General features: G+C 39.8%; 1 protein-coding gene across 1 annotated transcript in view; it reads left to right on the top strand.

Annotated features, from left to right (window-relative positions):
* LOC124723098 (histone-lysine N-methyltransferase 2D-like) overlaps window positions 1–20,724 on the top strand; it is a gene marked incomplete at its 5' end in the record, with an annotated part of 207,295 nt that overhangs the window by 69,240 nt on the left and 117,331 nt on the right. Inside the window, one exon of the mRNA XM_047248276.1 lies at window positions 19,041–19,180. Within this exon, the coding sequence (XP_047104232.1) occupies window positions 19,041–19,180 (140 nt within the window). The remainder of the gene's footprint in view (window positions 1–19,040; window positions 19,181–20,724) is intronic.

Below are 20,724 nucleotides of genomic sequence, written 5' to 3'. Positions count from 1 at the left end.
TTGTCAATAGCATTTCTTGAAAAGAATGTCACCTTGCCTCCAGTGATTCCCATTTGAGTTTCCAAAGCATCTCCATAACAGTTTCCTGTTGTTTGAATTTACTGTCAACAAATCTATCACCCCAATTCAAATTACTTTTATGTCTTCTTTTAATCCAATCTGGTGTGGATCCCTAACACAGTACTCAAGAATATGTTGCACTAGTGTCCTGTATGCAGTCTCCTTTACAGATGAACCACACTTTGCTAAGACTCCTCAATAAAATAAAGTCAACCATTCACTTCCTTCTCACAATCCTCACATGCTCATTACATTTCATAGTGCTCTGCAATGTTTCACCCAGATATTTAACAACATGACTGTGTCAAACAGCATATTACTAGTGCTCTGTCCAAACATTATGTGTTTGTTTTCCCCACATGTCAGCATTAATTTACATTATTCTACATTTAGAGCTAGTTGCCATTCATCACACCAACTATAAATTTTATCTGACTCATCTTGTATCATCTTACAGTCACTCATTTTTGACATCTTCTCATACACCACAGCATCACCATTAAACTGCTGCAGATTGCTGATCACCCTGATCACCAGGTCATCTATGTATATAGAAAATAACAGCAATTCTATCACACTTCCCTGGGACATTCCTGATGATACCCACATACATGATGAACATTCGCTGGCAAGGACTTTACTGGGCTCTATTACTTAAGAAGTTTTTGAGCCACTGTTATATCTGGGAAAGATATCCCATTTGCTCATTCTTTCATTAACAGTCTGCAGTGGGATATGGTGTCAAACACTTTTTGGAAATCTAGAAATAAGAAATCTGCTTTTGCACTCCATCCATTGCTTGCAGTATATCATGTGAGAAAAGGGCAAGCCAAATTTCACATGATCAATGATTTCTAAAACAGTGCTTATTCATGGACATAAACTTTCCAGTTTCTAGGAGATTTATTATATCTGAACTCAGAGTACATTCCAGAATTCTACTCCTCCATCTACATCAGCATCTACAAAGATACTCTACAAGACACTGTATGGTGCATGGCAAAGGATATGCTGTACCACCACTTGTCATTTCCACTCCTGTACCACTTGCAAATAGAGAGAGGGGAAAACAGCTGTCTGTATTCCTCTGTATTAGCCCTAATTCCTTGTATCTTATGTTTGTCGTCTTTATGCCCAATGTATGTTGATGGCAGTAGAATCATTCAGCAGTCACCTACAAATGCCAGTTCTCTAAATTTTCTCAATAGTGTTTCTTAAAACGAGCATTGCCTTCCCTCCAGGGATTCCCATCTAAGTTCCCATAGCATCTCCATAACACTTACATGTTTGGTTTGATGCGGCCTGCCACGAATTCCTTTCCTGTGCTAACCTCTTCATCTCAGAGTAGCACTTGCAACCTACGTCCTCAATTATTTGCTTGGCGTATTCCAATCTCTGTCTTCCTCCACAGTTTTTGTCCTCTACAGCTCCCTCTAGTACCATGGAAGTCATTCCCTCATGTCTTAGCAGATGTCCTATCATCCTGTCCCTTCTCCTTATCAGTGTTTTCCACATATTCCTTTCCTCTCCGATTCTGCGTAGAACCTCCTCATTCCTTACCTTATCAGTCCACCTAATTTTCAACATTCGTCTATAGCACCACATGTCAAATGCTTCGATTCTCTTCTGTTCTGGTTTTCGCACAGTCCATGTTTCACTACCATACAATGCTGTACTCCAGACGTACATCCTCAGAAATTTCTTCCTCAAATTAAGGCCGGTATTTGATATTAGTAGACTTCTCTTGGCCAGATATGCCTTTTTTGCCATAGCGAGTCTGCTTTTGATGTCGTCCTTGCTCCGCCCATCATTGGTTATTTTACTGACTAGGTAGCAGAATTCTTTGACTTCATTGACTTTGTGACCATAAATCCTGATTTTAGGTTTCTCACTGTTCTCATTTCTACTACTTCTCATTACCTTCGTCTTTCTAGGATTTACTCTCAAACCATACTGTGTACTCATTAGACTGTTCATTCCATTCAGCAGATCATTTAATTCTTCTTCACTTTCACTCAGGATAGCAATGTGATCAGCGAATTGTATCATTGATATCCTTTCACCTTGTATTTTAATTCCACTCCTGAACCTTTCTTTTATTTCCATCATTGCTTCCTCGATGTACAGATTGAAGAGTAGGGGTGAAAGGCTACAGCCTTGTCTTACACCCTTCTTAACATGAGCACTTCGTTCTTGATCATCCACTCTTATTATTCCCTCTTGGTTGTTGTACATATTGTATATGACCCATCTCTCCCTATAGCTTACCCCTACTTTTTTCAGAATCTCAAACAGCTTGCACCATTTTATATTGTCGAATGCTTTTCCCAGGTCGACAAATCCTATGAAAGTGTCTTGATTTTTCTTTAGCCTTGCTTCCATTATTAGCCGTAACGTCAGAATTGCCTCTCTCGTCCCTTTACTTTTCCTAAAGCCAAACTGATCGTCACCTAGTGCATTCTCAATTTTCTTTTCCATTCTTCTGTATATTATTCTTGTAAGCAGCTTCGATGCATGAGCTGTTAAGCTGATTGTGCGATAATTCTCGCACTTGTCAGCTCTTGCCGTCTTCGGAATTGTGTGGATGATGCTTTTCCGAAAGTCAGATGGTATATTGCCAGACTCATATATTCTACACACCAACGTGAATAGTCGTTTTGTTGCCACTTCCCCCAATGATTTTAGAAATTCTGATGGAATGTTATCTATCCCTTCTGCCTTATTTGACCGTAAGTCCTCCAAAGCTCTTTTAAATTCCAATTCTAATACTGGATCCCCTATCTCTTCTAAATCGACTCCTGTTTCTTCTTCTATCACATCAGACAAATCTTCACCCTCATAGAGGCTTTCAATGTATTCTTTCCACCTATCTGCTCTCTCCTCTGCATTTAACAGTGGAATTCCCGTTGCACTCTTAATGTTACCACCATTGCTTTTAATGTCACCAAAGGTTGTTTTGACTTTCCTGTATGCTGAGTCGGTCCTTCCGACAATCATATCTTTTTCGATGTCTTCACATTTTTCCTGCAGCCATTTCGTCTTAGCTTCCCTGCACTTCCTGTTTATTTCATTCCTCAGCGACTTGTATTTCTGTATTCCTGATTTTCCCAGAACATGTTTGTACTTCCTCCTTTCATCAATCAACTGAAGTATTTCTTCTGTTACCCATGGTTTCTTCACAGCTACCTTCTTTGTACCTATGTTTTCCTTCCCAACTTGTGTGATGGCCCTTTTTGGAGATGTCCATTCCTCTTCAACTGTACTGCCTAGTGCGCTATTCCTTATTGCTGTATCTATAGCGTTAGAGAACTTCAAACGTATCTGGTCATTCCTTAGTACTTCCGTATCCCACTTCTTTGTGTATTGATTCTTTCTGACTAATGTCTTGAACTTCAGCCTACTCTTCATCACTACTATATTGTGATCTGAGTCTATATCTGCTCCTGGGTACGCCTTACAATCCAGTATCTGATTTCGGAATCTCTGTCTGACCATGATGTAATCTGACCTGGTACGGATCCCAAATACTCGAGAAGTACTCAATAATAGGTTGCACCAGCATCCTATATGTGGGCTCCTTTACAAGTGAACCACTCTTTCCTTAAATTCTCCCAATAAACCAAAGTTGATCATTTGCCTTCCCTACCACAGTGTCCTTATGCTAGGTTCACCTCATATCACTTTGCAACGTTACACCTAGATATTTAAATGACTTGACAGTGTCAAGCAGGAAACTAGTAATACTCTATTCAAACATTAGAGGTTTGTTATTCTTACTCATCCACATTAACTTACATTTTTCCACATTTAGGGCTAGCTGCCAATCATCACACCAACTGAAAATTTTGTCTATGTCATCTTGCATCTTCCTACAGTCACACAACTTTGACACCTTACCATACACCATGGCATAATCAGAAAAACAGTCTTATCATGCTTCCCTGCAGCACTTCTGATGATACCCTTGTCTCTGATGAACACTCGCCATCGAGGACAACATGCTGGGTTCTGCTATTTAAGAAGTCTTCGAGGCACTCACATATCTGTGAACTTTTTACATATACTCATGCCTTTGTTAACAGCCTTCAATGGGGCACCATGTCAAATGCTTTCCAGAAATCTAGGAATAAGGAATCTTCCTGTTGCCCTTCATCCATAGTTCTCAGTATATCATGTATGAAAAGGGCAGGCTGAGTTTTGCACAAGTGATGGTACCTGAAACCATGCTTCTTAGTCTCAAGAAAGTTTATTATATTCAAAATGAGAATATGTTCAAGGATTCTGCAGCAAACATAAGTTAGGGACATTAGTCTGTAAGTTTGAGGGTCCGTTCTTTTACCTTTCTTATATACTGGAGTCATCTGCACTGTTTCCCAGTCACTTGAGACTTTTTACTGGGTGAGAGATTCACAATAAATGCAACCTATGTAAGGGGCCAATGTTTGCATTGTTCTTCTGTGTGAGTGATTTCTTAAATGTGAAATTTAAAATTTCAGCTTTTGTTTTGCAATCTTCAACTGACTCCACAGAATGGTCAACAAGGGACTGAATGGAAGCCTTGAATCCACTTAGAAATTTTACATACAACCAGAATTTTCTCAGGTTCTCTGCCTGGTCTTTTACTAAGGTGTGATGGTGCTAGTTATTGCATGTTTTGTGCATGGATTTTTTCACAGACACATGAATCTCTACTAATGTTTGCTTGTTGTCATTTGTGTGTCCCCTTCTGAATCTAGAATGCAACAGTCTCTGTTTTCTCAGCATCCACTGAATTTTGTTATTAAGTCATGGTGGGTCTTTTCCATCCATTATCCAATGACTAGACATGTAACTCTCCAGACCACAATTTACAGTCTGCTTAAACTTTGCCCATAATTCCTCTACATCCATCTTACTGGAACTAAGTGATGCCAATTCAGTGTCTAAGTGAGATGTTTATAACTGATTATCTGCTCTATCCAGCAGAAACACTATCCTAGCCTTCTTGACTGATTTATTATCTTTTGTAATCACAGTTGATATAATGATATCATGATTGTTAATTCCCGTTTCTATACTGACATTGCGATAAGGTCTGGCCTATTTATGGCTACAAAGTCTAAGATATTTCCATTGTGTGTGGGTTGCTGAGCTAGCTGCTGAAGACAATTTTCATAAAATGTGTTCAAAAGTATTTCAACAGCAGAATCACGTGGCTGGTTAAACCATCCAACAATTAATTTAGTTTCACATGCACCTGTTATATGCAACCAGATGACTTCACTATCGCACTCAACTTTGTCCTCAGTAGAGACAATATTTTTGTCAACTACAATGAACACTCCCCCTGCTATAGCCCCTATCTGTCTTTGCGATATATGTTACACTACTCGCTTAATATCTCAGAGCTTTCCACTTTGGGTGTCCTTAATAAACTGATGTTAAAGAAATTGGTTTGTTTTGCAGGTCAATTGTTTTACCTTTCTTATATACAGGAGTCACCTGGGGTTTTTCAGTTGCTTGGGACTTTTTACTGGCTGAGAGATACACAATAAATGCAAGCTCAGTAAGGGGCAATGCCATAGAGTACTCTTTTTACATTGAAATTGGGAATCCATTGGGACCAGGTGACTGTATTTGTTTTCAACTCTTCAGTCTGTGCCAGGGATGCTTATTACTATGTCATCCACAAGGGGCTCTGTGCATTGGTCAAACAATGGTACATCTGTATGATTCTCATGCATGAACAATTTTTTAATCATGGAATTTAAAACTTCAGCTTTCATTTTGTTATCTTCGACTGTCACACCAAACTGGTCAACAAGTGAGTGGATGGAAGCCTTACACTCACTTAGTCATTTTACATAGGACCAAAATTTTCCCACCTTCTCAGTCAGATCTTTTTCTAAGGTATGAAGGTGGTAGTTGTTGAATGCTTCACACAAAGATCTTTTCATAGATGCACAGACTTCTGCTAAAATTGCCTGTCATCACTTGAACATTCTCTTTGGAACAAAGAGTACAACAGCCTTTACTTACTCAGAATTTTCCAGATTTTGTTGCTAAGGCATGATGGGTGTTTTTCAACTTTAATCTACTTACTACACACATACTCTGCCTAAGTTTGTATGTAATTCCCCTATGTCCATTACATTGGAACTAAGTGATTGCAGTTCATTGGCTAAGTGAGATGCCAACAACTGCTTATCTGCTGTTTCTAGCAGAAACACTCTCCTAGCCTTCTTGACTGATTTATTGACTTTTGTAACTACAGTCACTGATATGACATCATGATCACCAATCGCTGTGTCTATAATGATACCATTGATAAGGTCTGACCTGTTTATAGCTACAAGGTGTAAGATATTCCCATTGTGTTGGAGTTGCTGAACTAGATGCTGAAGACAGTTTCCAGAAAGGTGTTCAAAAGTACTTTGCAGGACTATCTGTCTGTACCAACTGCAACAAATCCACAGATGTCCCAGTCTATACTTAACAGGTTAAAGTTGCCTCCAATTAGTATTGTATGATTTGGGTAGTTATGGGCTACTGACCTTATACTTTGTTTGAATGACTCTAGAACTGTCACAGCAGAATCATGTGTCCAGTAAAAACATCCAACAATTAATTTGTTTTCAGCTAGGCCTGCTATACATGACCAGATAACTTCACTGTTACTCTCAATTTCAACCTCAGTAGAGACAATATTTTTGTCTTATTATGGGAACACTCTACCTCCTATGGCATCTTAATCAGTCTTTCTGATAAACGTACCATGACCCACTAAATATTCAGAGCTTTCTACTTCAGGTTCGGTCCCAATAATAATTTGAGCATGAGTTTTCCTTGAGGGCTGTAAATCTGGAAACTTTGTTATAAATATTTCAACAGTTTACTAATAAAAGTTTGACAGTAAAAGGGTCTTTAATGTGCACATGGTCTGATATTCCCATCTGCGTATCATCTGGTGAGTGTTCATTACAGTACCTCAGTCTACTGACTAGCCTAAAAAAAAAACAATGTGCACGCCACGAGTATGCTGCTACCCATAGCTGCTTCCTTTGCTTTGTTCACCACAGACCTATCAAGAGAAGTCCTACAATTCCCCAACAAATAATGCAGATACAGAAATCTTCAGCCAAGACTATCACAGAGTCAACAAAGCCTTCTACTCAGCTCCAAACCAAAGGATCCCAATCAATCCTGGGAACAATGCTGCACATTTGCTAGCTCTGCTTGCACCTCACACTCAGTATGAACTGAAGATAGTCTCAGAACCCATGTGACAGGTGTTGTTGGTGCTGACAAGAGCCACAGCTTGCAGACAGCTGCACCCTGCACGCTCGATAGCTGTAGGCAAGGCTACCTCCACGTCTCACACGAGGTCCCCACTCCTACCGACATGCCGAGTGCACATTGGATTTCTTCCCAGCCCCAAATGCTATCATCCTGAGGGGATCCATTAATGAGCCTGATGTTGTCAGAGCTCCCGAGAGCTAGAAAGCCCCTTCCCACATGTGCCTGCTCGGACCCTGCTGAAGGTGTGGCCACTTGTTCGCTTGCAGGATGAATAGGTAAGGCCAGATGCCCAGCCTGCACATTGGCCCTCCACCTCGAGCGGCATGAATGCATTACGGTCTGCCAGCACCCTGCTATGAGGGCAGATCCACTGCATTGTGTGCACTAGGAGGTGCCTCAGCAGCATATGGGTGAAACAGGTGACATCTCTGCTACTGCTGCACTCTGAGGCAGCAGCCTGAAGATGGTTAACCACAACCAAAACAATATTCAACTGTTTGTGAACCACACCTGCTTCCTCCTGCATCTTCACACATCATGCAAAGATCCTACCCATCCTAGGAAGACTAGCTGAAGAAACAAATTATAAAACCTGACAGATACCTAGATATAACACTTGTTACACTCCTGAAATGTCACCAATCGAAGCTGGTGCCTAATTAACTGTGTAGCTGACCGTTCAAAAGAAATGACAACTGAGCTACAGACAGCATGAAATTATGTTTATGAAACTTGAGATTTAACCTTTTAAATATAAAAACACGCATGAGATTTAAGAAATATATTCTGCTAAGAAAACAAAGAAAAAGCTAAATAGTTAAATATGTAACTTGCTACCCTGGAGGAGATGTGTCACAGGCAACAGCTGGAACTAGACTGAGTGGCTAATTAGACTGAACCAAAAGGTCACTTGTCTAAAAACAAATGAATGAGCAACTGCTGCACTACTGACTGCCTCAATTTACACTTTGAAAATGTGAAATTAAACTTCTTAAATACAAATATATGGACAAAATTTAAGCAATATATGCTACTAAGGAAACTCAGAAAAAGCTAAACACATAACTTGATGCTCTGGAGATGGTCACAGTTGACAATTGGAGCTGGACTGAGTGGGCTTTTGATAATGGAATGTGACCACTACTCAAAATTCAGAAGATTTTTTATGATGACTGAAGAATCTGCATCTTGAACAAAATGATGTATTAGTGATTTTCAATGTGGTCTCTTAGTTCAATTTGAGTGCTTCTGGTGTATTCACTACAGCTCATACTGGCTAAGCTGGAAGATGACATCTTACATTTTTTCAAGCCTGTGCTTATCTTCACTTACTTTTTATTTAAGAATCAATATTTTAAGCAAACTGATGGTGTTGCTATGGGTAGACCTCTGTCTCCCTATGAGGCTAACCATATTTATGGGAGTATTCCAGAACAAGGGACTTCAATCAGTGGTTTCGCAACCTAAATGTTTTCAAAGGTAAATAGATGATACCTTTGTGATATGGCCCCATGGGACAGCAGTGCTTCCTTCATTTTTAGAACATCTTAATTGCCCCCTCCAAGAATCTCCTTCACCATGGAAGTAGTGAATAATGTAGACCTCCTGTTTCTGGATGTCTTGGTTTGAAGAAAAAAAGCTGGCTCCTTATGTCACAGTGTATTTTATAAACCAATACACACCAGTCTCCATCTATGAGCCACAAGCTGTCAGCACCCATCCCAACACAGCAATGTATTACAGACTCTCATTGACATGGTTAAGGCTATCTCAAATCAAGAGAGCTTGTCAGCAGATCTTAGCCATCTCTACTCTGTGTGTGTGCAGAACAGGAACTCTGGTAAGCATGTTCAAAATGCATTTGACCAAACCTTAGAAGCAGCCAGAAGAAGCAGAGTACTCCATGAGGATTGCTTTTCTACCTATAGTGACATTATGGACCCAAAACTTGGTGCCTGAGATTTTCTACCAAGCCAGCACATAAACTGGTAAGCCACAACAGCCATGTGTCAGTAGCACCTGAAGATGATGGGCAGCTGTCTCATGGAAATACTGTGCTGTTTACACAATACTGCCTGATATGACACCAGTGAACTATTGAAGCAACCACTATATAGCCACATGAGCTGTTGAGTGATGTGTATGGTATATTGGCTCTACAACAAATTAACATGTTTCACAATACTATAAATTCACAATATTACAAAGCCCAAAATATGCAACAAACTAATTAAAATTAAACCACCTTGACTGTTATATTTATGACAATGGAAAATTGTGAATGGAATACAAACAATAGTATGAGTAAACACAATGACACATTGCATACTGCAGAAATTGAGCAGCTGATAGGCACTTAAATGGGAAATAGAATATTATGACTCACATTTAAAACTCAGGTCTTTTCTCTAATGTATGGAATGGCTAAGGGAAAGGAAATGTAAGAGATATGGAAAGAGAGGGAAACCAGTAGAAAAGAGTGTGTATATATTGCCTGTGATAAAAATAACAAGATGGTTCCTTTTTTAAAATTGGGATAAATGGAATATGAGATAGGTCAAAGGTAAACTAAGAGAGAGAAAGACTATTGAGAAAACAGTGAAGATGAGGAATGATTTATTTCCAAAGAGACGTGGCTGAAAACAAACATCTGACTCACAACATTCCAGGTCAGGAAATACTGAACCACATCTCTGTGAAAGTTACAGTTACATCTCATAGTGCCACAGATTTAGTTTTGTTCCCAGTTCTATCAAACTGGCATTCTGATACCCCTCCAACCTTCAATCTTCATGCACCATCCCTTTTACTAAATTGGTTTTATCCTACACATCCACCCAGTCCTGTCCTGCCCCATCATGGGCAGAAGCCCTAGTGAAGACAACCACATCACGTAACAACTCTCCTGCAGCTACTGTTAAGCTCTGTATATGGGCATAACCATCAACCAGCAGACAGACTTAACGAATGGCCACTATCAAAGGGTTGGCAGGTATAAGTTTTACCACACAATGAAACCATACTGCTCAGCACATGGTTGATTCAATAGTTACTTCAAGAGTTGCTCTTTACATAACCTTCCCATATGTCCCCAAAATACAAACCTATGTCAGCTGGATTGATAGTAACTGTGCTTCCAACACATTCTACAGCCACACAACTACCTAACTTTAGTCTCTGCTAATTCTTGTCCTAAGTCCATCCCTAACCACCATTCACACAGTTTTATCAGAAACTTCCCTCTATCTTTACTCCCTACTCCTCTCCCAAGTATTTCTGAATTCAGCTATCCACACCACCCATAATCATATGAATGATCTTTTTCTGCTTCTATACTCCTATCCTTTTTCCATGCTGTCCCTCTAGCCCCTGCCCCTCCCATATATATATAGTGGTCCACTGATCGTGACGGGGCCAAATATCTGATGAAATAAGTGTCAAATGAAAGAACTACAAAGAACGAAACTTGTCTAGCTTGAAGGGGGAAACCAGATGGCGCTATGGTTGGCTTGCTAGATGGCGCTGCCATAGATCAAACGGATATCAACGGCATTTTTTAAAAATAGGACCCCCATTTTTTATTACATATTCCTGTAGTATGTAAAGAAATATGGATGTTTTAGTTGGACCACTTTTTTCGCTTTGTGATGGATGGAACTGTAACAGTCACAAACATATGGCTCACAATTTTAGATGAACAATTGGTAACAGGTAGGTTTTTTAAATTAAAATACAGAATGTAGGTACATTTCAACATTTTATTTCGGTTGTTCCAATGTGATACATGTACCTTTGTGAACGTATCATTTCTGAGAACACATGCCATTACAGCGTGATTACCTGTAAATACCACATTAATGCAATAAATGTTCAAAATGATGTCCATCAACCTCAATGCATTTGGCAATATGTGTAACGACATTCCTCTCAACAGTGTGTAGTTCGCCTTCCGTAATGTTCGCACATGCATTGACAATGTACTGACGCATGTTGTCAGGCATTGTTGGTGGATCACGATAGCAAACATCCTTAAACTTTCCCCACAGAAAGAAATCTGGGGCTGTCAGATCTGGTGAACATGCGGGCCATGGTGTGGTGCTTCGATGACCAATCCACCTGTCACAAAATATGCTATTCAAAACCGCTTCAACCGCATGCGAGCTATGTGCTGGACGTCCATCATGTTGGAAGTACATCACCACTGTGCCATGCTGTGAAACATCTTGTAGTAACATCGGTAGAACATTATGTAGGAAATTGGCATACATTGCACCATTTAGATTGCCATCGATAAAATGGGGGCCAATTATACTTCCTCCCATAATACTGCACTATACATTAACCCACCAAGGTCACTGATGTTCCACTTGTCACAGCCATCGTGGATTTTCCATTGCCCAATAGTACATATTATGCCGGTTTACATCACCACTGTCGGTGAATGATGCTTCATCACTAAATAGAATGCGTGCAAAAAATCTGTCATCGTCCCGTAATTCCTCTTGTGCCCAGTGGCAGAACTATACACAACGTTCAAAGTCATTGCCATGCAATTATTGGTTCATAGAAATATGGTATGGGTGCAATCGATGTTGATGTAGCATTCTCAACACCGATGTTTTTGAGATTTCCAATTCTAGCGCAATTTGCCTGCTACTGATGTGCGGATTAGCTGCGACAGCAGCTAAAACACCTACTTGGGCATCATCATTTGTTGCAGGTCATGGTTGACATTTCACATGTGGCTTTACACTTCCTGTTTCCTTAAATAACGTAACTATCCAGCGAACAGTCCAGACACTTGGATGATGTCGTCCAGGATACCGAGCAGCATACATAGCACACGCCTGTTTGGCATTTTGGTCACAATAGCCATACATTAACACGATATCAACCTTTTCTGCAATTGGTAAGCGGTCCATTTCAACACGCGTAATGTATCGTGAAGAAAATACCATCTGCACTGGTGGAATGTTACGTGATACAATGTACTTATAGGTTTGTGACTATTACAGTGCCATCTAACACAACGCGTAAAAAGTGGTCCAACTAAAACAGTCATATTTCTTTATGTACTACATGAATGTGTAATAGAAAATGGCGTTCCTATTTAAAAAATCGCAGTTGATATCCATTTGACCTATGGCAGTGCCATCTAGCAGGACAATTGTAGTGTCATCTGGTTTCTCCCTTCAAGCCAGACGAGTTTTGGTCTTTGTAGTTTTTTCATTTGATGCTTATTTCATTAAATATTTGGTCCAGTCACTATCAATGGACCACCCTGTATATTTGGACCCATATACTTGAGGCAGCCTGACAGGCTTCAGTGGGTCAATCACAGATCACCTAGGTGATGTTCATCCATTGCCATTACCTTCTTCATTTGTTGTTTGCTGGTCTTGGTATTATAAATGAACTGTGTATGTCAAGTGAAGTAAAGTGTTCAAACATGATATGTTGCACTTAATTACAGCGGGTAATTATTTCTTACTCTTTCTTCAAAGAGTTTATACTGAACTACTATTGATATAAATCTGTCCAGGTGGTAGCAGCATCATCAGGTGACGAATGCCTGCTAGTCAGACATGCATGGTGCATGCTGTCTGTATGTAGAATGGGGAAGGCATGCAATCAATCTGTGTTTGATCAAGGGCATATTGTGATGGCCCGGAGGTTCAGCACAAGCATTTGGGAAACTGCATGACTTGTCGGGTGTTTGGGGAGTGCTGTAGTGAGTGTCTTCAACACATGATGAGACCAAGGTGAAACCGCATCCAGACATCATGGGGTTGAGTGGCCACTCCTTATTACATATGTAGGACATCATAGGCTGGGCAGACTTATAAAACAGGACAGGTCACAAACTGTGGTGCAGCTAACATTAGACTTTAATGCTGGGCAGAATGCAAGTATGTCTGAACACACAGTGCACTGAACACTCCTAACAAAGGGCATCCATAGCTGACAATCCATCAATGTGCCAACATTAATACTATGACTTCGGCAACTACAACTGAAATGGGCATGTGATCATTGACAGTGGACACTGGAGCAGTGGCAGAGCACTGCATGGTCCGATGGATGCCGATACCTTCTTCATCAGGCCAGTGGGAGGGCACAAATCTGTCATCTTCCAGGGGACCAGTTCCTGGAAAGCTATACTGTGTGACAGAGCTGGGGGACATTCACATGGGCATCCATGGATCCAGTGGAGCTTGTGTAAGGCACCATGATGGCCAAGGAGTATGTTCACTGGTTGCAGACCACATACACCCCTTCATGACAATCATGTTTCCCAATGGCAGTGACATTTTTCAAAAAGATAATACATCATGTCACAAGGCCAGGAGTTTGATGGAGTGGTTTGAAGACACAGTGGTGAGCTTCAATTGATATGCCAGCTCCCAAACTCACCAGATCTGAACTTTATCAAACATATCTGCGATGTGATTCAATGTGGCACCAGAACTCATCACCCCCCCCCCCCCCTCCCCAGAATTTACTGGTATAAGGTGACTTGTGTGTGCAGGTGTGGTGCCAACTCCCTCCAGTGACCTACCAAGGCCTCATTGCTCCCATGCCATGATGCGTTGCCAACCCTTATCCTCGCCAAAGGTGAACACACTGGTTATTATGTAGGTAGTCGTAATGTTCTGAAAGATCAGTGTACAAAGGTTGTTCAATAAGCAATGCAATGCATTTTTTTTTCTTTTCTGAGGGCAGGTTGTTTGAATTCAGGAATCCAATATATCATAACATTCCTCACTCTTTTGGTTACAAAATCCTATTTTTCACCATGATCGTCATTCAATGCCACCTTAGTGGTTGGACCTGTCCGCCCGACTGCTACCAGTCTACTAGTCAATATTGGAGCCAATGTCTTGGTGCGTCAGTAGCCTCCCCATCGTCCATGTACTGCTTCTCATGGAGTGCATCCTTCATTCGGCAAAACAGATGGAAGTTGGAAGGTGTGAGATCCAGGCTGTAGGGTGGATGAGGAAGAACATTCCAATGAAGTTCTGTGAACTCCACTCAGGTGTGCAGACTTGTCTGCGGCTATGTGTTGTTGTGGAAAAGGAGGAGTTCATTTGTATTTTTGTGGTGACAGTCATGCTGGAGTTGTTTCTTCAGTTTCTTGAGGGTAGCACAATACACTTCTGAGTTGAACATTGCACCATAAGGAAGGACATCAAACAGAATAACCCCTACAGAGTCCCAGAAAGCTGTTGCCATGACTATACTGGCTGAGGGTGTGGCTTTGAATGTTTTCTTCAGAGGAGAGGTGACGTTGTGCCACTCCATGGATTGCCTTTTTGTTTCTGGTTCAAAGTTATGAACCCACATTTCATCACCTGTGATGATGTTCGACAAAAAATTGTCAGCCTCGTAACATGCAAGCAGTTCTGTTCCTTTGTTGCTCTTTATGGTCTTATGTTAGGCAGTGAGAAACCCAGCAGGCACACACCTTTGAGTACTCCAACTGGTGGGCAAGTGTGTCAGCACTACCAACAGGTATGTCTAGTTGGGCAGCAGGGTATTTGATTGTGATCCTTTAGTCACTCCAAATGAGACGGTGCACCCATTTCAACACAGCAGGAGTCACAGCAGTGTGCAGCAGGCATGTGAGATATCAGAAAGGATTGTGCACTCTTGTTACAATGATGGCAGATATCTTGCTGAATAGCTCACCATGCTTTTGTGAACTGCCATGTCTCCATAGACATTCTGCAATCATCTATTGATATCTGTGATGATCTGGTATTTTGCCAAAAGAAAATCAATGACAGCTCTCTGCTTTGAACATACCTCTGATACAGATGCCTATGAATAGCATTACCACCTATTGGAACTTCATGAAATGGTAAAGACTGAAGGGGGAATATTCCATCACATCCCACAACAAATTCTGCAGTTTTTTCAGCTGAAAATGGCTGAGAAAAAAAGTGTTGCATTTCTTATTGAACTCCCCTTGTATATCTTTATATATCAACATATCCTTTGATCATAAAACTAGCACGCTCTCATTTGTCGATTATTGTATCTGATTTTCATACAGCAGAGACACTAGTACAATCAAGTGTATCACTCACTACCCTGCTTCACCGTTTGCACAACTATTATGGAGTGATTCATTTTTGCTCATGAAACATCATATAGACTAGGATGAAACTAGTCCAAAACACACAATATCATACTGATTTGGCTGCCATAAATAAATTAGGCCTGTATTTGATATCGAAATAAGTGCAGCCTGTATACATATACTACTATCAGAAAGCAGAGAGTGTGCTAATTAGATTGCTGCAGATAACATGTATATTAGTCAGTGAAAAAGAAGCTGATAATTTTTTTACAGTTTGAATTAGTTAATGAACACCTGAGATGTATTTAAATTATTTATTTCTGTAAATTTTTCCATGTGTCTTAATGATATTCTCACAACATAGAAATACTGTACTCAATAGAATATGAGGTGCTCAGTGACATTCCTTTAAATCACCATTTGTTCAGTCAGAATTGGAGTCCATATAGTCCAATAAAGCATACTGTACAAACCTAAAAAATAGTAAACACTATTCTGCCTCTGCACACTGATTCAGTATATGGTTCAAATGGCTCTGAGCACTATGGGACTCAACATCTTAGGTCATAAGTCCCCTAGAACTTAGAACTACTTAAACCTAACTAACCTAAGGACATCACACACACCCATGCCCGAGGCAGGATTCGAACCTGCGACCGTAGCAGTCCCGCGGTTCCGGACTGCAGCGCCAGAACCGCTAGACCACCGCGGCCGGCGATTCAGTATAACTCATGTACATATCTACATCTACATCTATATTGTGCAAACCAGCATGAGGTGCATGGCAGAGGGTGTGTCCTATTGTACCAGTCATCAGAGTTTCTTCCCGTTCCATTCACATATGGAGCATGGGAAGAATGATTGTTTGAATGTCTCTGTGCATACAGTAATTATTCAAATCTTATCTTTACAATCCCTTCATGAGTGATACGAAGGGCATTATAGTATATTCCTAGAGCCATCATTTAAAGCTGATTCTTGTAACTGTGTTAATAGACTTTTTCAGGATAGTTTACATCTATCTTGAAGAGCCTTCCACTTCAGTTCCTTCAATATCTCTGACACTCTCCCACAGATCAAAAATAACCTGTGACCATTCATACTGCACTTCTCTACATACATTCAATATCCCCTGTTAGTCCTATCTGGTATGGGTTCCACACACTTCAGCAATATTCTATAACCAGTGAGTGATTTGTAAACAATCTCCTTTGCAAAATGATTGCACTTCCCCAGTATTCTACCAATAAACTGAAGTCTACCACCTGCTTTACCCACAAGTGAGTCTACGTGATCATTCCATTTCATATACCTACAAAGTGTTACACCCAGGTAACTGTATGAGCTGACCAATTACAAAAGTGACTCACTGATGTTGTAGTCATAGGATATCAATACTTTGTGGCAGAAAAGCATGTTACCAAGAGACAGTGTCTATATTTTACCATGTACTGTAATGCTATAATCAAAACATGGGCATCATGTCACATAAGATACTGAATACATTTCTCATAGTGGTTTTCATCTGTTAATAATACAAACCAGTAACTACCACTTAAGAATTATGGCTCTCAGAATACCACAGAACCATGTGACACTTTCCAAGAAGGCACAGAGAGATCTCTCACAAACCATCTCCCCACAGATAGATTGCGTTCCAGATGATGTACATGAATAGCGTCAGTATAAGCCCAGAACTATGGTGCCAAGGAGAAACTGGAAAAATGAAATAATGCAGTGTTAATAAGTACAGGGTTTGTCTGATGCTATGTGACTGTTGGTGGAAAATTTGAAGATATTATGGTATAGTACTAGTGCACTACTAAAATGAATTGGCTCTGGTGTGAGGCAGACTGATCATGTTTGTAACAGACATTTTCTATGCCTGTTACTGTACTTTGACTGTAATATCAAGGACTCACTGCTTTCCAGCTTATTAACTACTTTAGTCATTGTCTATATTGGAAAAGGCATGCTCACATTTCATAAGGTTCAGGATCTGTACTATGTAAATAACAGTGTATTAAAGGAGACCACTCACCTAAAAGCAGAACTGCTTAGTTGTTGATAAGCAAACACACAAAAAAGAAAACTTGGTAGCTTTTGGGGTCATCATTTGACAAGTTAGAGTAAAATACAGAAGAATGTGTGTGTGTGTGTGTGTGTGTGTGTGTGTGTGTGTTTTGTGTGTGTGTGTGTGTGTGTGTGTGTGTGTGTGTGTGTGTTTGTGTGTGTGTGTCTGTCTGTGTATTTTACTCTAGCTCATCAAAGGATAACTCTGGAAGCTAGCAGGTTTTCTTTCTTTTGTGTGCGCCTGTTGACAACTCAAGACTTCTGATTTTTGCTGAGTGATCCCTTGTAAGCCAACAGTATTTACATTCTACAGGAACTTTCCTACAACATTTATAGGGTCTATACTATTAGAGGTACAAATAAATGGGGTAAGTAGAGGACAAGGAAGCAAGTAAATAATTCTGATGCACGTATGTCGAAACCAATACTTCTCCAATACAGTGGATTATGACTGAGTACATGCATACCTTATAACAGAGTCCTCAAGAACCCAAACTGAAAATATATGCTTAATGACTAACAGATTAAAAACTACCATTCATGTGAAGGCAGGCTTCAGCATGTCTCCTCACTAATATCCATATATGTTAAAAAATACCAGGCGTGTTCTGAGAGCATAAACAATGATGCACAATGTATTACCAGAGTTTATTGACACAGGGCTGAAATACACCAAATCTTTCAACATCTTGACCTACAACAGTCCAGTGGGTTCAAGTTGAAGGACCTGGGAGGCCACAGTATCGGCAAATCACAACTGATACACTTGTCAAAATAATATTTAACACTACTTAGGTATCTGGAACAATGATAAAATTGAATGAGGGAAGTTTTTCACTTTGTAATTTACGCCTCACTCACTGTGTTTTGAAGTAAAGGCAGAATTTATATATTAACAGTGTTGTAACATTGGCATGACTGCATTTGTTTGTTGGCCCACATTGTATCAGGGAAACCATTGGTTTCCAGACCAATGTTTATTGGGATTATTTGCTTATTTAATTGTCCTCTATTTGGCTTTTTAATTTCTGCCTTTAATAGTCAGTCACCCAGAATATTAAAAAACTACCCTGGCATCTGTGGGCCGGGTGCACATGCCTAGTTGTCGGTACAACAAAACTTGTTATGAGAACACTCCATAAGTGACTTTTACTAATTTGGTCTTGTAGTTCATTAACTTAATTTTCAGCAAAAGAGCTGTTAACTAATCATCCCATAATATTTTCACCAGAAAGCTTTTCCCATCATCTCTATTTCATATAAAAATTAGCAGTCTACTTGTAGGTGTTTTTCAGTTTCTGTTGTTGTTAATGTTAAGGTTTTTAGTCAATGTCAGTGTCATTCTGGTAAACATTGGTCAACTCTTGAACATTATATGTGATGGTGAAATGTAGGACTCTCAACTGCTGTGTTCACAGATCTTTACTGTGACAATGGCTAAATAAACAAACAAATACAATATGTGCAGGAACAAACAAATGTATTCCAATAATTTTGAACACAATTTGTATCTTCTAGAGATTATTTGTATGGTACTTTATTTCAGCTGCCAAGTTATATGCGAAGCCTTAAAGAGCAACTGAGAGATGAAATTAAATTTGCTGCTGCTGAGCGCAGGAGACTGCTGACCGCTCCTGATAAGGATCGGGATACAAGGCTCCGAGAAAAATTTGAACCATTGAAAAGGTAAGATTTTAAAAAAATATGCTTACAAATATATACAATATCAACTATAAGTTAATCTGGTTAATAATTGATAATTTATGTGCAGCTATTCTTATGAATTTTCTAAGGAGTCTATGCATGATGTATGTAATTGCTCATAATGATAAAATAAGTATTGATGGAGTTTGCTGACATGAGTGGCATACATATAAATGTGCAGGCTTCCATAGGCAGTGTCAGTTTCATCAAAATCCTACTGGGTATACTAAATCTTTCTATATACTTAAACTACTAAAATACTAGAATAGCCTACATTTCGTCTGTGTTGCAGCAGCCCTCTATGGGCATACAACAATATACAGAAAATTTTAATTTAGGATATAAGAAGAAATCATTTGAAACTAAATCAATAGATCAAGGTGAATGAGAACTGAGTTCAAATACAAAATGGTGCACATTCAGCCTTATGACTGTTGCTGTTTTGCTTGGCATGCTATCCTTGTTAAAGGGCACGTCCTGGAGTGCCAATAGATGCCAACTGTGATACTGTCTTTGTCTGAGTGATCTATCAGTATTAACACTCTGGGAACAGAACAAATGAGGATAATTACCTTGTCATGATAAAATGGCCTTCACGTCCTATGATAACTATTGTTTGCCCTTGGTTTTAGTTAGTGGTTAGCTTAGCATTGTAATGATCCTGGTTAAGTCTAGTTCACAGTGAAGAATTTTCTCAAACAACCTGCAAATTCTGCTGCATCATTACTAGATTTTATGTTGAAATACTCCACATCCATTTTTAATGAAAAGCCAGCAGTAGCAGTACTCATCCCATCCTTATCTTTTCATCAAGTGTAAAGAGGTTCATTGACCAAAATATCAGCTACTTGGTGCACACTCCTTTGTGATACTGCAGCACCGGAGGCATATCGTGAATATATTCAATGGTTTACTAGGTGACAAAATCATATGTCTAGCAAGTTTGGTTTCAATCTGCATGGGTGCTGAGATATTTGACTAAAAATGTTTAGTAACTACACACATCCCACTAATCACATCACATAGCCAAGCAATAACTTCAGGTCTTGTTCTTTTGAAACTTTCAATATAACTAATAAAAGAATCTCTTGTATCAGGACTGGTGAGTTATTTTATATTTTCTGGATGGCATTTACCAGATTTATCAGTCAACTCTCATAGAGTTAATGATGCTTAATAGCACAATTGTGTTTCCAGGGCACTTGAGAAGGTCATGGAGAGTAATGGGGCTGATTGTGCTTGAGCAAAGTGTGCATTGTTGTCAGATTTGCACCTCACCTCCTCCCCAACCCTTCCTTCTCCCTTTCCCCCCGCCTCCTTCCTCATCCATCCTCCCACTGCCTGATTCCCTTCTATGGTGTCATGCATTTTTCCCTAGATTTGTCAACCTCCTCCACCCCTCTGACATAAGTAAAGTCAATACATAACCATCAAAATGATACAGATAAAGGTGTGTAGGGAATGGCATTTTTATGAGTGCAGCACCACCTTGTAGAAGCTCTGTCCTCAAGGGCAGAGAGGCTTGC

This window comes from Schistocerca piceifrons, chromosome X (assembly GCF_021461385.2).
Source record: "Schistocerca piceifrons isolate TAMUIC-IGC-003096 chromosome X, iqSchPice1.1, whole genome shotgun sequence".
NCBI lineage: Eukaryota > Metazoa > Arthropoda > Insecta > Orthoptera > Acrididae > Schistocerca > Schistocerca piceifrons.
Note: the sequence above shows the minus strand (reverse complement) of the source record. Positions and strands in the feature narration are given on the sequence as shown.